Source organism: Oncorhynchus gorbuscha, linkage group LG17 (genome assembly GCF_021184085.1).
Source record: "Oncorhynchus gorbuscha isolate QuinsamMale2020 ecotype Even-year linkage group LG17, OgorEven_v1.0, whole genome shotgun sequence".
NCBI lineage: Eukaryota > Metazoa > Chordata > Actinopteri > Salmoniformes > Salmonidae > Oncorhynchus > Oncorhynchus gorbuscha.
In genome coordinates this window covers 1,334,801-1,353,173 of record NC_060189.1, presented here as the reverse complement: position 1 = coordinate 1,353,173, position 18,373 = coordinate 1,334,801, and the positions used below count along the sequence as shown (strand labels likewise).

Genomic DNA, 18,373 nt, shown 5'->3' with positions numbered 1-18,373 from the left:
CAAGGCTGTGGGGACAGACAGGCCCATCTAGGGAGTGTTGAGGTGCCAAGGCTGTCAGGACAGTTTAGACATGAGCCTTAACTTACTCCTGATCTTCTGAATAAAAACAGGATATGCGATTTCTAAAAGGGGGATGGGGGGGTTCCTGGTTGAATAACTTCAATAAATCACCAGGAAGAATTGGCTCCATCGAACCGGTCACAGCCGCTATCCTTCACTGAACGTTTTTATTAAGAACTGAGGCTGAGAAGGCAGGCATGTCAAATAAAATACTATGTTATTGGTCACATGCCCATGTTTAGCAGATGTCATTGGTCACATGCCCATGTTTAGCAGATGTCATTGGTCACATGCCCATGTTTCGCAGATGTCATTGGTCACATGCCCATGTTTAGCAGATGTCATTGGTCACATGCCCATGTTTCGCAGATGTCATTGGTCACATGCCCATGTTTAGCAGATGTCATTGGTCACATGCCCATGTTTAGCAGATGTCATTGGTCACATGCCCATGTTTAGCAGATGTCATTGGTCACATGCCCATGTTTAGCAGATGTCACTGGTCACATGCCCATGGTTAGCAGATGTTATTGGTCACGTGGTTAGCAGATGTTATTGGTCACATGCCCATGGTTAGCAGATGTTATTGGTCACATGCCCATGTTTAGCAGATGTCATTGGTCACATGCCCATGTTTAGCAGATGTCACTGGTCACATGCCCATGGTTAGCAGATGTTATTGGTCACATGCCCATGGTTAGCAGATTTTATTGGTCACGTGGTTAGCAGAGATGTGCCCATGTTTTGATGTTACATGCCCATGTTTAGCAGATGTCACTGGTCACATGCCCATGGTTAGCAGATGTTATTGGTAACATGCCCATGTTTAGCAGATGTTATTGGTCACGTGGTTAGCAGATGTTATTGGTCACATGCCCATGTTTAGTAGATGTTATTGGTCACGTGGTTAGCAGATGTTATTGGTCACATACACATGGTTAGCAGATGTTATTGGTCACGTGGTTAGAAGATGTTATTGCGGGTGTAGCGAAACGCTTGGTGTTTCTAGCTCCAACAGTGCAGTGATATAAACCGTCTTTCATCGGTGTTATATACATGTTGGCAGTTGAGCGGCTTCGTGTGGGTCAAGGGTCAGCAGAGAAACAGCCGAGAAGGACTTTGGCCTCCTGTAATGGCCAGCCGACACCCTTCAAATCTTCAGGAGCAGAAGGAATGACGGCAACGAAAGAGCATGTGAAATATATTCCATGACATGTGACTAATGATTTATTTTGTTACTACAAATGTCACCGCCGTGAATGTGCCTGTACTACAGGTTACAATCCGCAAGTTTCAACTGTTCTGCCTTGTTATTATTCGACCATGCTGGTCATTTATGAACATTTGAACATCTTGGCCATGTTCTGTTATAATCTCCACCCGGCACAGCCAGAAGAGGACTGGCCACCCCTAATAGCCTGGTTCCTCTCTAGGTTTCTTCCTAGGTTTTGGCCTTTCTAGGGAGTTTTTCCTAGCCACCGTGCTTCTACACCTGCATTGCTTGCTGTTTGGGGTTTTAGGCTGGGTTTCTGTACAGCACTTTGAGATATCAGCTGATGTACGAAGGGCTATATAAATACATTTGATTTGAAGTGACTAAACCCAGACCAGCATGCTCTCCTTCTCATACTTCTGCTGTGATGTAGAAGTAACTCACCATGTTCTTCTCGATATCCTCGACGTTGTTGGCCATGGTTGACAGAACAGACTCACATACAAGCCCAGTTGTTCAGTTTGGCCTGGTAGAACAGAATCCTGGTTAATACACAGCATCTAATAAACAGAACCACATAATAACAGAACCACATAATAACAGAACCATATAATAACAGAACCACATAATAACAGAACCATATAATAACAGAACCATATAATAACAGAACCACATAATAACAGAACCATATAATAACAGAACCATATAATAACAGAACCACATAATAACAGAACCACATAATAACAGAACCATATAAAAACAGAACCATATAATAACAGAACCACATAATAACAGAACCACATAATAACAGAACCACATAATAACAGAACCATATAATAACAGAACCACAGCATATAATAACAGAACCATATAATAACAGAACCATATAATAACAGAACCATATAATAACAGAACCATATAATAACAGAACCACAGCATATAATAACAGAACCACATAATAACAGAACCACATAATAACAGAACCATATAATAACAGAACCACATAATAACAGAACCACATAATAACAGAACCATATAATAACAGAACCACATAATAACAGAACCACATAATAACAGAACCATATAATAACAGAAGCATATAATAACAGAACCACAGCATATAATAACAGAACCATATAATAACAGAACCATATAATAACAGAACCATATAATAACAGAACCATATAATAACAGAACCACAGCATATAATAACAGAACCATATAATAACAGAACCACAGCATATAATAACAGAACCATATAATAACAGAACCACAGCATATAATAACAGAACCACAGCATATAATAACAGAACCATATAATAACAGAACCACGTAATAACAGAACCATATAATAACAGAACCACAGCATATAATAACAGAACCATATAATAACAGAAACATATAATAACAGAACCACAGCACATAATAACAGAACCACATAATAACAGAACCACATAATAACAGAACCATATAATAACAGAACCATATAATAACAGAACCACATAATAACAGAACCATATAATAACAGAACCATATAATAACAGAACCACATAATAACAGAACCATATAATAACAGAACCATATGATAACAGAACCATATGATAACAGAACCATATGATAACAGAACCATATAATAACAGAACCACATAATAACAGAACCATATAATAACAGAACCATATAATAACAGAACCACAGCATATAATAACAGAACCATATAATAAACAGAACCACAGCATAACAGAACCACAGCATAGCAGAACCACAGCATAACAGAACCACAGCATAACAGAACCACAGCATAACAGAACCATATAATAACAGAACCAGCATATAATAACAGAACCATATAATAACAGAAACATATAATAACAGAACCATATAATAACAGAACCACAGCATATAATAACAGAACCACAGCACATAATAACAGAAGCATATAATAACAGAACCATATAATAACAGAAGCATATAATAACAGAACCACAGCATATAATAACAGAACCATATAATAACAGAAACATATAATAACAGAACCACAGCACATAATAACAGAACCACATAATAACAGAACCACATAATAACAGAACCATATAATAACAGAACCATATAATAACAGAACCATATAATAACAGAACCATATAATAACAGAACCATATAATAACAGAACCACATAATAACAGAACCATATAATAACAGAACCACATAATAACAGAACCATATAATAACAGAACCACAGCATATAATAACAGAACCATATAATAACAGAACCATATAATAACAGAACCACAGCATATAATAACAGAACCACAGCATATAATAACAGAACCACAGCATATAATAACAGAACCATATAATAACAGAACCATATAATAACAGAACCACAGCATATAATAACAGATCCATATAATAACAGAACCACAGCATATAATAACAGAATCATATAATGGTGGTTTTGGTAGCTTAGTGGTTAAGAGCGTTGGAAACACGGCACCGACCAGAGAGGAAACACGGCACCGACCAGAGAGGAAACACGGCACCGACCCAGAGAGGAAACACGGCACCGACCCAGAGAGGAAACACGGCACCGACCCAGAGAGGAAACACGGCACCGACCCAGAGAGGAAACACGGCACCGACCCAGAGAGGAAACACGGCACCGACCCAGAGAGGAAACACGGCACCGACCCAGAGAGGAAACACGGCACCGACCCAGAGAGGAAACACGGCACCGACCCAGAGAGGAAACACGGCACCGACCCAGAGAGGAAACACGGCACCGACCCAGAGAGGAAACACGACACCGACCCAGAGAGGAAACACGGCACCGACCCAGAGAGGAAACACGGCACCGACCCAGAGAGGAAACACGGCACCGACCAGAGAGGAAACACGGCACCGACCAGAGAGGAAACACGGCACCGACCAGAGAGGAAACACGGCACGACCTCTCCGGGAAACACGGCACCGACCGGAGAGGAAACACGGCACCGACCGGAGAGGAAACACGGCACCGACCCAGAGAGGAAACACGGCACCGACCCAGAGAGGAAACACGGCACCGACCCAGAGAGGAAACACGGCACCGACCAGAGAGGAAACACGGCACCGACCAGAGAGGAAACACGGCACCGACCTCTCCGGGAAACACGGCACCGACCTCTCCGGGAAACACGGCACCGACCTCTCCGGGAAACACGGCACCGACCTCTCCGGGAAACACGGCACCGACCTCTCCGGGAAACACGGCACCGACCTCTCCGGGAAACACGGCACCGACCTCTCCGGGAAACACGGCACCGACCTCTCCGGGAAACACGGCACCGACCTCTCCGGGAAACACGGCACCGACCTCTCCGGGAAACACGGCACCGACCTCTCCGGGAAACACGGCACCGACCTCTCCGGGAAACACGGCACCGACCTCTCCGGGAAACACGGCACCGACCAGAGAGGAAACACGGCACCGACCAGAGAGGAAACACGGCACCGACCAGAGAGGAAACACGGCACCGACCCAGAGAGGAAACACGGCACCGACCCAGAGAGGAAACACGGCACCGACCCAGAGAGGAAACACGGCACCGACCAGAGAGGAAACACGGCACCGACCTCTCCGGGAAACACGGCACCGACCAGAGAGGAAACACGGCACCGACCAGAGAGGAAACACGGCACCGACCCAGAGAGGAAACACGGCACCGACCCAGAGAGGAAACACGGCACCGACCCAGAGAGGAAACACGGCACCGACCTCTCCGGGAAACACGGCACCGACCTCTCCGGGAAACACGGCACCGACCAGAGAGGAAACACGGCACCGACCAGAGAGGAAACACGGCACCGACCAGAGAGGAAACACCGACCAGAGAGGAAACACCGACCAGAGAGGAAACACGGCACCGACCAGAGAGGAAACACGGCACCGACCCAGAGAGGAAACACGGCACCGACCCAGAGAGGAAACACGGCACCGACCCAGAGAGGAAACACGGCACCGACCAGAGAGGAAACACGGCACCGACCTCTCCGGGAAACACGGCACCGACCGGAGAGGAAACACGGCACCGACCGGAGAGGAAACACGGCACCGACCGGAGAGGAAACACGGCACCGACCGGAGAGGAAACACGGCACCGACGTCATAATAAAAAAGGCACTCCTTCGATATAAAAAGTCGTTTTTGACTGAAATTAAAACGTGTCAGTTTGTCAATTTCACGAGGTTGTAGTAATAACATGTTCAACTATTTAAGACATCGGCTCCAATCGGGGCTGAAAAGTAACAACTAACATGCTGACTAGATCAGGCACGAGCATGATGATTCTGTCCATCCACACTAGGCGCGATCAGGACACGCGATCAGGACACGCCATCAGGACACGCCATCAGGACACGCCATCAGGACACGCCATCAGGACACGCCATCAGGACACGCAATCAGGACACGCAATCAGGACACGCAATCAGGACACGCAATCAGGACAGGCGATCAGGACACGCCATCAGGACACGCCATCAGGACACGCCATCAGGACACGCCATCAGGACACGCCATCAGGACACGCCATCAGGACACGCATCAGGACACACGATCAGGACACGCTATCAGGACACGCCATCAGGACACGCCATCAGGACACGCCATCAGGACACGCCATCAGGACAGGCGATCAGGACAGGCGATCAGGACACGCCATCAGGACACGCCATCAGGACACGCCATCAGGACACGCGATCAGGACACGCAGGTTGAAATATCAAAACGAACTCTGAACCAACTATATTAATTTGGGGACAAGTCAAAACGCATGAAAGAGTCAACGCAATTCAGCTAGCTAGCTTGCTGTTGCTGGCAAATTTTTCCTGGGATATAAACTTTGGGATGTTACTTTACCTGAAATAACCAAGGTCCTCTACTCCGTCAATTAATCCACAGAGAAATGGGCAAACTGAATTTGTTTCTAGGCTTCTTCTTCTGTGGTCTTTATATGGCGGTTGGCAACCAACTTTAAGGTGCTTCACCACCACCAACTGGACTGGAGTATGGACCTCAGTTCATCTTTCAATCACCCACGTGGGTATATGCTCCTAAAAACCAATGAGGAGATGAGAGAGGCGGGACTTGCAGGGCATCAATATCAATGCGTCACAAACAGAACGAAATGTCTACGTTGAGCATCAAAGTGATTATTTTAAACAGGTCCTACATGCTCGATTTAGAAATCCAAACATACGGGCTTCATGATGTGACTATGGGCTATTTGTGACTTGAGAAAGTTGAAAAACAGCTTGTTCCTTGCCTCAGGCAGCACACGCTGTGCTCTCATCAAGTGATAACATTTTCACCCCATCAGACTATACCGAATGTAATCTTGTCTTTACTAATATATCAAGTTAGTTTCAATTTAGAAATGGTCCATTATTTTAAAAAATGGGCAGGAACTGGGGCAGTGGGGGGAGGGAATAAATGTCATCCGTATGCATTGGAATTTTGTTTTTCACTCCTGTGGGTAAGCACCTCCAGTTAGTTCACTCCTGTGGGTAAGCTCCTCCAGTTAGTTCACTCCTGTGGGTAAGCTCCTCCAGTTAGTTCACTCCTGTGGGTAAGCTCCTCCAGGTTAGTTCACTCCTGTGGGTAAGCTCCTCCAGTTAGTTCACTCCTGTGGGTAAGCTCCTCCAGTTAGTTCACTCCTGTGGGTAAGCTCCTGTGGGTAAGCTCCTCCAGTTAGTTCACTCCTGTGGGTAAGCTCCTCCAGTTAGTTCACCCCACACCTCAACCACTGTTTGAGAAGCATGCGGCCTCTTGCTGCAGCGTAACAGCTGATATTCTGCACAAACTCTGTATGCCATGGGCTCTGCACCAACCCTGTTTCCTGCAGCTAAACATTTGGCTTAATTTGGGAAGTGAAGTTTAATCTGTTCAGGAACATCAATAGTAACATGTTCGCAAAAAAACAAAAATATATATATTTCATTTCATCTGTTGACAGCCCGCGTGCTGGAGAAAGGAATGAAGAAGAGGGGTGAGGAGGTGGAACCGCACGCTGGTGACACATTCTGTAGCTAGAGGTAATGTTGTAGGCCTATTAGGGAACGTTTCAAATGTTCTAACTATTACGAGGCTATTCAAAATCCAATACCAAATCACTAATAATTGTAGGCCAACTGAATGTGTTTAATTTTGGAGTAGAGACTAGAGCATCTGTACCATCTGACATCTTCATTTTGAATTGCCGTGCATGATACGCGGGAAGGCGATACAGTACATCATTCTCCTCATTACAAAACCAAGTAATGACTTACAGGTCTTCATGCTCTCTTGAGAATCTGGAAATGGTGTCAGACGGCAGTAGTGAGCGCTCTGAGGTAGAGCCATTCCAGGATAAACTGGGTCTATCTGTGGCGACAGGTGTGATTTGAGGTAGAGCCATTCCAGGATAAACTGGGTCTATTTGTGGCGACAGGTGTGATTTGAGGTAGAGCCATTCCAGGATAAACTGGGTCTATTTGTGGCGACAGGTGTGATTTGAGGTAGAGCCATTCCAGGATCAACTGGGTCTATTTGTGGCGACAGGTGTAAAGGAGACTTCCAACACCCTGAGAATCCTACCAGAGAAGATTTTGGACCGGTTGGAGTAAGATTTTTTGGAAAGACTGGATTCCTGCTTTTTGGCCGACCCATTGACCCATACATTGTGTCTGGCTGGGTAAAGGACAAACTGGGAATGGTTTCGCATCTGTGAAAGTTTAGAGAAGTGGAATCGTTTATGTTTGTTGTTGTGTCGGGCGCTTCGCGTCGCGCTGCTTGGGGCTAAAAGGAGTCAGTGGAGCAACGTTGAGTGTAAAAGCGGATCAAATCAAAACGAATATTCCTCGCTTCTGTGAGACGTAGACCCGGTGGCGAGTCTGAGAATACTCTGTCTGTCTTGTTGAGCTTTGGCACGGAGTTTCTTCATGATAAGGTCCCGGTTATAGAAGGTCCCGGTTTTAGAAAGGTGGAAATCACACAAGATATGTGGTAGTTGCAGCAACAGAGAAATATTGGGAGATTTCTGTCCAGAAGATCTACAGTAGGTTATGAGAGAAGGGGGTTCCATCCTCCCAGGCCCGTGGCCTGGTGTAGGATCGTTTAGGTCCGAGTAGTGGGATTGGAAAGTGGTGGATTTAGGCATAGGCGACATGGGCAGCCACCCAGCGACATGGGCAGCCACCCAGCGACATGGGCAGCCACCCAGCGACATGGGCAGCCACCCAGCGACATGGGCAGCCACCCAGCGACATGGGAAGCCACCCAGCGACATGGGAAGCCACCCAGCGACATGGGCAGCCACCCAGCGACATGGGCAGCCACCCAGAGACATGGGAAGCCACCCAGCGACATGGGCAGCCACCCAGCGACATTGGAAGCCACCCAGCGACATGGGAAGCCACCCAGCGACATGGGAAGCCACCCAGCGACATGGGCAACCACCCAGCGACATGGGAAGCCACCCAGCGACATGGGAAGCCACCCAGCGACATGGGAAGCCACCCAGCGACATGGGAAGCCACCCAGCGACATGGGAAGCCACCCAGCGACATGGGAAGCCACCCAGCGACATGGGAAGCCACCCAGCATGGCATCTTGTCAGGGGCGCAGCCACCCAGCGTGGCATCTTGTCAGGGGCGCAGCCACCCAGCGTGGCATCTTGTCAGGGGCGCAGCCACCCAGCGTGGCATCTTGTCAGGGGCGCAGCCACCCAGCGTGGCATCTTGTCAGGGGGGCAGCCACCCAGCGTGGCATCTTGTCAGGGGCGCAGCCACCCAGCGTGGCATCTTGTCAGGGGCGCAGCCACCCAGCGTGGCATCTTGTCAGGGGCGCAGCCACCCAGCGTGGCATCTTGTCAGGGGGACAGCCACCCAGCGTGGCATCTTGTCAGGGGCGCAGCCACCCAGCGTGGCATCTTGTCAGGGGCGCAGCCACCCAGCGTGGCATCTTGTCAGGGGGGCGAAACAGAACAACCGCCCAACAACAACAATAAAATCGGAATGGTGATATTTTGCGCGATCGGTTTTCTATTGTTCATTTGCCTTGTCACATCAATGATATCTTGTCACCGTTTGGGACTGTGGGTCAATTATTAACCTTGTCGGAGTGGGCGCCCTGATTCTAGTTTGTGAGCTAGGGAGGCTACTGCCTGGGAAGGTCTCTCACTCAGAAGTACGAGATGGGGAGGGGGTAGGTTGACCTCAGGTCTCCCCACTGGAAGCCCAGGGTAGGGGGAACGGGGGAATCTATCAAAAAGCACACCTCTAACGTTGTACAGTACTAATGCAATTAGTCAAATCAGTCACACTATGAAATGCTACCAAATAAACCACACTTCACTTCAGTCATAATACTGTGAATATTTAGTTTCACAGACATATTGTTGAATTTGTTTCCTGGTTTGTGTGAAATCGTTAAGAATAATTAACACAAATTTGTTTCTATTTGTCTTTGCTACTTCTTTTTGATATTTACGAGTCTTATTTTTGTATATATATATATATTTATTTTTTTATATCGTGTTAAATGTTATGATTATTTATTTGTGTTGTTCGAAATGACAGGTAGTGCAGAACCGAAGGCGGGGTTCGCCCAGGGAGCCACTGGGAAGGGGTTTTTTGGGGGGGATAGTGTATAAGTGCAGGGTTTAGATGGTACTGCGTTTATTTATTTGTTTTGTCACAAGGTGGAATGTACATTGCGATCGGAGGCCAAAAAAAGCGTCTGGTCGAGAAATTCACCAGTCGTCCCTCCTCCTGTCTAACTAGTAACTAGAATAATGCATGGTATAACAAACTAGCTTATATTAGCCCCAAAGCTAGATGTGGGGGACACACAAAATACTCAAATCAGCATTCAATTCAACAATTTCCTTTCCATAACAAAGGCGTGGTCAGTAGCTAACGTTACTGTTAGGTAAATAATTCACTTTTCCTCTTCCCGATTCGCAGCTATTTTAGCTTAGCTCGATTAACATCCATTTCTGCTTTGTTTTAGAGAAGGTCGAGTTTACTGACAAGCACATTTTGCTGCTGTTTCTTACCTACTATCACAAGGCGGTACTGGCTTGCTTGCTTGCTTCAATGATTTAATTTTAAAAGAAAAAGGTTGAATGTGTTGAAACCCGGTATTTGTCTTCCTTGTTGTTCCTTTCTATATTCAATACACCATTAGGCTGCCGTACTTTCCCCTATGGTCAGTGCTATCCGGGATGTTCGGGAAGTTCATACCGAAAAACACCGAACCTTATTAATAAAGGGTTACTTCGGGAATCGGGATTTTTTTGTTGTTGAAATTAAGCTTCTTTTTTTTTGTTGTCTACATCCCCAGAGTCAGACTCGTGGATACATTTGTCATGTTGTGTGTAGTTTTAAGGAAGTTTCTAAATAGAGGAAATCCCAGCCATGAAAGCTGCCAGAGCGCGTGGGGACATTGCTTACATCCGCTATGACAGACTCATTGTCCACCCTCCCTCCCGGAAGCCTGGAAGGGATGAGAGAGCCAAGCCTGTGGGTTCGTAGCTTCAACCCTACAGCACACACATACACCAACTGATGAATGGCCTGCTGAATTAATATTCTGTTTCTCTTGCTTTCTTTGTTCTTGTCCATATTATGTCTGTCTCTGATCAGCTACCCAGGAAAGGACCGGAAACAGACCATATTAATACATGTAGCCTTAGAAATAAGGTTCATGAAATCAATAACTTGCTAACATCAGATAACATTCATATATTAGCCATTTCTGAGACTCACTTAGATAATTCATTTGATGATACAGCAGTACAAGGATATAACATCTATAGAAGAGACAGGAATGCTTATAGAGGAGGTGTTGTATATATTCAGAGCCATATCCCTGTAATGTTTATAGGGGAGTGTGTTGTATATATTCAGAGCCATATCCCTGTAATGTTTATAGGGGAGGTGTTGTATATATTCAGAGCCATATCCCTGTAATGTTTATAGGGAGGTGTTGTATATATTCAGAGCCATATCCCTGTAATGTTTATAGGGGAGGTGTTGTATATATTCAGAGCCATATCCCTGTAATGTTTATAGGGGAGGTGTTGTATATATTCAGAGCCATATCCCTGTAATGTTTATAGGGGAGGTGTTGTATATATTCAGAGCCATATCCCTGTAATGTTTATAGGGGAGGTGTTGTATATATTCAGAGCCATATCCCTGTAATGTTTATAGGGGAGGTGTTGTATATATTCAGAGCCATATCCCTGTAATGTTTATAGGGGAGGTGTTGTTGTATATATTCAGAGCCATATCCCTGTAATGTTTATAGGGGAGGTGTTGTATATATTCAGGGCCATATCCCTGTAATGTTTATAGGGGAGGTGTTGTATATATTCAGGGCCATATCCCTGTAATGTTTATAGGGGAGGTGTTGTATATATTCAGAGCCATATCCCTGTAATGTTTATAGATAGGGAGGTGTTGTTGTATATATTCAGGGCCATATCTCTGTAATGTTTATAGGGGAGGTGTTGTATATATTCAGAGCCATATCCCTGTAATGTGTATAGGGGAGGTGTTGTATATATTCAGGGCCATATCCCTGTAATGTTTATAGGGGAGGTGTTGTATATATTCAGAGCCATATCCCTGTAATGTTTATAGGGGAGGTGCTGTATATATTCAGAGCCATATCCCTGTAATGTTTATAGGGGAGGTGTTGTATATATTCAGAGCCATATCCCTGTAATGTTTATAGGGGAGGTGTTGTATATATTCAGAGCCATATCCCTGTAATGTTTATAGATAGGGAGGTGTTGTTGTATATATTCAGAGCCATATCCCTGTAATGTTTATAGGGGAGGTGTTGTATATATTCAGAGCCATATCCCTGTAATGTTTATAGGGGAGGTGCTGTATATATTCAGAGCCATATCCCTGTAATGTTTATAGGGGAGGTGTTGTATATATTCAGAGCCATATCCCTGTAATGTTTATAGGGGAGGTGTTGTATATATTCAGAGCCATATCCCTGTAATGTTTATAGATAGGGAGGTGTTGTATATATTCAGGGCCATATCCCTGTAATGTTTATAGGGGAGGTGTTGTATATATTCAGAGCCATATCCCTGTAATGTGTATAGGGGAGGTGTTGTATATATTCAGGGCCATATCCCTGTAATGTTTATAGGGGAGGTGTTGTATATATTCAGAGCCATATCCCTGTAATGTTTATAGGGGAGGTGCTGTATATATTCAGAGCCATATCCCTGTAATGTTTATAGGGGAGGTGTTGTATATATTCAGAGCCATATCCCTGTAATGTTTATAGGGGAGGTGTTGTATATATTCAGAGCCATATCCCTGTAATGTTTATAGATAGGGAGGTGTTGTTGTATATATTCAGAGCCATATCCCTGTAATGTTTATAGGGGAGATGTTGTATATATTCAGAGCCATATCTCTGTAATGTTTATAGATAGGGAGGTGTTGTTGTATATATTCAGGGCCATATCTCTGTAATGTTTATAGGGGAGGTGTTGTATATATTCAGAGCCATATCCCTGTAATGTTTATAGGGGAGGTGTTGTATATATTCAGAGCCATATCCCTGTAATGTTTATAGGGGAGGTGTTGTATATATTCAGAGCCATATCCCTGTAATGTTTATAGATAGGGAGGTGTTGTTGTATATATTCAGGGCCATATCCCTGTAATGTTTATAGGGGAGGTGTTGTATATATTCAGAGCCATATCCCTGTACTGTTTATAGGGGAGGTGTTGTATATATTCAGAGTCATATCCCTGTAATGTTTATAGGGGAGGTGTTGTATATATTCAGAGCCATATCCCTGTAATGTTTATAGGGGAGGTGTTGTATATATTCAGAGCCATATCCCTGTAATGTTTATAGGGGAGGTGTTGTATATATTCAGGGCCATATCCCTGTAATGTTTATAGGGGAGGTGTTGTATATATTCAGAGCCATATCCCTGTAATGTTTATAGGGGAGGTGTTGTATATATTCAGGGCCATATCCCTGTAATGTTTATAGGGGAGGTGTTGTATATATTCAGAGCCATATCCCTGTAATGTTTATAGATAGGGAGGTGTTGTTGTATATATTCAGGGCCATATCCCTGTAATGTTTATAGGGGAGGTGTTGTATATATTCAGAGCCATATCCCTGTAATGTTTATAGGGGAGGTGTTGTATATATTCAGAGCCATATCCCTGTAATGTTTATAGGGGAGGTGTTGTATATATTCAGAGTCATATCCCTGTAATGTTTATAGGGGAGGTGTTGTATATATTCAGAGCCATATCCCTGTAATGTTTATAGGGGAGGTGTTGTATATATTCAGAGTCATATCCCTGTAATGTTTATAGGGGAGGTGTTGTATATATTCAGAGCCATATCCCTGTAATGTTTATAGGGGAGGTGTTGTATATATTCAGAGTCATATCCCTGTAATGTTTATAGGGGAGGTGTTGTATATATTCAGAGCCATATCCCTGTAATGTTTATAGGGGAGGTGTTGTATATATTCAGAGCCATATCCCTGTAATGTTTATAGGGGAGGTGTTGTATATATTCAGAGCCATATCCCTGTAATGTTTATAGGGGAGGTGTTGTATATATTCAGAGCCATATCCCTGTAATGTTTATAGATAGGGAGGTGTTGTTGTATATATTCAGAGCCATATCCCTGTAATGTTTATAGGGGAGATGTTGTATATATTCAGAGCCATATCCCTGTAATGTTTATAGATAGGGAGGTGTTGTTGTATATATTCAGGGCCATATCTCTGTAATGTTTATAGGGGAGGTGTTGTATATATTCAGAGCCATATCCCTGTAATGTTTATAGGGGAGGTGTTGTATATATTCAGAGCCATATCCCTGTACTGTTTATAGGGGAGGTGTTGTATATATTCAGAGTCATATCCCTGTAATGTTTATAGGGGAGGTGTTGTATATATTCAGAGCCATATCCCTGTAATGTTTATAGGGGAGGTGGTGTATATATTCAGGGCCATATCCCTGTAATGTTTATAGGGGAGGTGTTGTATATATTCAGAGCCATATCCCTGTAATGTTTATAGATAGGGAGGTGTTGTTGTATATATTCAGGGCCATATCCCTGTAATGTTTATAGGGGAGGTGTTGTATATATTCAGAGCCATATCCCTGTAATGTGTATAGGGGAGGTGTTGTATATATTCAGAGCCATATCCCTGTAATGTTTATAGGGGAGGTGTTGTATATATTCAGAGCCATATCCCTGTAATGTTTATAGGGGAGGTGTTGTATATATTGTGTATTGTATATTATCTGTGCCAGTGTATTTATCCCTGTGTTTCCTGTCTCTCTGTACCAGTGTATTTATCCCTGTGTTTCCTGTCTCTCTGTGCCAGTGTATTTATCCCTGTGTTTCCTGTCTCTCTGTACCAGTGTATTTATCCCTGTGTTTCCTGTCTCTCTGTACCAGTGTATTTATCCCTGTGTTTCCTGTCTCTCTGTGCCAGTGTATTTATCCCTGTGTTTCCTGTCTCTCTGTGCCAGTGTATGTATCCAAGTGTTTCCTGTCTCTCTGTACCAGTGTATTTATGACTGTGTTTCCTGTCTCTCTGTACCAGTGTATTTATCCCTGTGTTTCCTGTCTCTCTGTGCCAGTGTATTTATCCCTGTGTTTCCTGTGTGTTTTTCAAGTCAACCAGTGTTTTCCCCGTACTCCTGCTTCTATTCTCTTTTGTTAGTCCTCCTAATTTTGACCCTGACCTGTTTTCTGGACTCCGTACCTGCCTGCCTGTCACTCTGTACCTCCTGGTCTCTGAACTGGTTTTGACCTTTGACCTGTCCACGACCATTCTGCCTGCCCTGACCTCGAGCCTGCCTGACCATTCTGCCTGCCCTGACCTCGAGCCTGCCTGACCATTCTGCCTGCCCTGACCTCAAGCCTGCCTGACCATTCTGCCTGCCCTGACCTCGAGCCTGCCTGACCATTCTGCCTGCCCTGACCTCGAGCCTGCCTGACCATTCTGCCTGCCCTGACCTCGAGCCTGCCTGACCATACTACCTGCCCTGACCTCGTGCCTGCCTGACCATTCTGCCTGCCCTGACCTCGTGCCTGCCTGACCATTCTGCCTGCCCTGACCTCGAGCCTGCCTGACCATACTGCCTGCCCTGACCTCGAGCCTGTCTGACCATACTGCCTGCCCTGACCTCGAGCCTGCCTGACCATTCTGCCTGCCCTGACCTCGAGCCTGCCTGACCAGTCTGCCTGCCCTGACCTCGAGCCTGCCTGACCAGTCTGCCTGCCCTGACCTCGAGCCTGCCTGACCATACTGCCTGCCCTGACCTCGAGCCTGCCTGCCCAGTCTGCCTGCCCTGACCTCGAGCCTGCCTGCCCAGTCTGCCTGCCCTGACATCGAGCCTGCCTGCCCATTCTGCCTGCCCTGACCTCGAGCCTGCCTGCCCAGTCTGCCTGCCCTGACCTCGAGCCTGCCTGCCCATTCTGCCTGCCCTGACCTCGAGCCTGCCTGCCCATACTGCCTGCCCTGACCTCGAGCCTGCCTGACCATTCTGCCTGCCCTGACCTTGAGCCTGCCTGACCATTCTGCCTGCCCTGACCTCGAGCCTGCCTGACCATTCTGCCTGCCCTGACCTCGAGCCTGCCCTGACCTCGAGCCTGCCTGACCATTCTGCCTGCCCTGACCTCGAGCCTGCCTGACCATTCTGCCTGCCCTGACCTCGAGCCTGCCTGACCATTCTGCCTGCCCTGACCTCGAGCCTGCCTGACCATTCTGCCTGTCCTGACCTCGAGCCTGCCTGACCATACTGCCTGCCCTGACCTCGAGCCTGCCTGACCTCGAGCCTGCCTGACCATTCTGCCTGCCCTGACCTCGAGCCTGCCTGACCATTCTGCCTGCCCTGACCTCGAGCCTGCCTGACCATTCTGCCTGCCCTGACCTCGAGCCTGCCTGACCATCCTGCCTGCCCTGACCTCAAGCCTGCCTGACCATTCTGCCTGCCCTGACCTCGAGCCTGCCTGACCATTCTGCCTGCCATGACCTCGAGCCTGCCTGACCATTCTGCCTGCCTTGACCTCGAGCCTGCCTGACCATTCTGCCTGCCCTGACCTCGAGCCTGCCTGACCATTCTGCCTGCCCTGACCTCGAGCCTGCCTGACCATTCTGCCTGCCCTGACCTCGAGCCTGCCTGACCATTCTGCCTGCCCTGACCTCGAGCCTGCCTGACCATTCTGCCTGCCCTGACCTCGAGCCTGCCTGACCATTCTGCCTGCCCTGACCTCGAGCCTGCCTGACCATTCTGCCTGCCCTGACCTCGAGCCTGCCTGACCATTCTGCCTGCCCTGACCTCGAGCCTGCCTGACCATTCTGCCTGCCCTGACCTCGAGCCTGCCTGACCATTCTGCCTGCCCTGACCTCGAGCCTGCCTGACCATTCTGCCTGCCCTGACCTCGAGCCTGCCTGACCATACTGCCTGACCATTCTGCCTGCCCTGACCTCGAGCCTGCCTGACCATTCTGCCTGCCCTGACCTCGAGCCTGCCTGACCATTCTGCCTGCCCTGACCTCGAGCCTGCCTGACCAGTCTGCCTGCCCTGACCTCAAGCCTGCCTGACCATTCTGCCTGCCCTGACCTCGAGCCTGCCTGACCATACAGCCTGCCCTGACCTCGAGCCTGCCTGACCAGTCTGCCCACCCTGACCTCAAGCCTGCCTGACCATTCTGCCTGCCCTGACCTCGAGCCTGCCTGACCATACTGCCTGCCCTGACCTCGAGCCTGCCTGACCATACTGCCTGCCCTGACCTCGAGCCTGCCTGACCATACTGCCTGCCCTGACCTCGAGCCTGCCTGACCATACTGCCTGCCCTGACCTCGAGCCTGCCTGACCATACTGCCTGCCCTGACCTCGAGCCTGCCTGACCATACTGCCTGCCCTGACCTCGAGCCTGCCTGACCATACTGCCTGCCCTGACCTCGAGCCTGCCTGACCATTTTGTACCTCCTGGTCTCTGAACTGGTTTTGACCTTTGACCTGTCCACGACCATTCTCTTGCCTCCCCCTCGCTAAACAGAGAACATCCCTGGTCATCCCTACTGAATAATTTTGCACGCCCAATTTTTCAGTTTTTGATTTGTTAAAAAAGTTTGAAATATCCAATAAATGTTGTTCCACTTCATGATTGTGTCCCACTTGTTGTTGATTCTTCACAAAAAAATACAGTTTTATATCTTTATGTTTGAAGCCTGAAATGTGGCAAAAGGTCGCAAAGTTCAAGGGGGCCGAATACTTTCGCAAGGCACTGTATGACCAATATACCACAACTACGGGCTGTATCCAGGCACTCCGCTTTGCGTCGAGCTTAAGAACAGACCTTAGCTGTGGTATATTGTCCATATATCACACCCCCCTTGGGCTTTAATTCTTAAATATATAGTATTCAAGGCTCGAACCAGGTTTATAATTGTAAATAAATCCCCTTTGCACATGTGCATAACTATAGTACATCTGACAGAAGAGTTTGAGTGATGAAAGTTGGGCATTGGATCTCAATCTCTGAGCAAGAAACACTTAGATGAACACTTGGCAATTCTGCTGTTATTATGTGCCAGATGTTCAGACTAAAAACCGTTATAAATGTCCCTTTTCAGAGATTGACTTGTCATTTGAATAGGCATAGGCTACTAACAAAAATCAGGGTTTATGATTGTCATTCAGTTTTGCCATGGTTTGTTTAGATAAAAGGTAGGTAGCCTACAGCCCCTGATAGGCCTACATCTCATTTCAGATAGTATACAGTAGACTTGACAAGATGTAGACAAGATGTAAACTGAACGATTTAGCAGCTTTCTTAGCTAAAATTAACAGATTAATTTATTCAACATCAATAGCGAGGCGATTTCGAGATGAGAAGTGCTTGTGTTTCCCAATGGCCTGCTGGAATGGGCTACTGAGGAACAGCGTGCCTGACAGTCTACAGCGGGTCACACAAATATATATATATATATATATATTTAAGAAAAATGCCATGGCGACCGCGGTGCAAGTTAGAAATAACCCCAAAACCCGC

The 18,373-nt window shown here is 46.5% G+C and overlaps 1 protein-coding gene across 2 annotated transcripts in view; it reads right to left on the bottom strand.

The window, feature by feature from the left end:
- The window catches only part of psen1 (presenilin 1), a 41,921-nt gene extending 31,276 nt beyond the window's left edge, over positions 1-10,645 (bottom strand). The window contains exons 1-2 of one of the 2 annotated variants that reach the window (XM_046309582.1): positions 10,350-10,645; positions 1,718-1,799 (exon numbers count right to left, since the gene is read on the bottom strand). In XM_046309582.1, the coding sequence (XP_046165538.1) occupies positions 1,718-1,753 (36 nt within the window). In that variant the 5' untranslated portion in view covers positions 1,754-1,799; positions 10,350-10,645. Of the gene's footprint in view, positions 1-1,717; positions 1,800-10,345 lie in introns of both variants that reach the window. The other variant, XM_046309581.1, reaches the window with a different exon arrangement.
- Between the last annotated feature and the right edge of the window lie 7,728 nt (positions 10,646-18,373).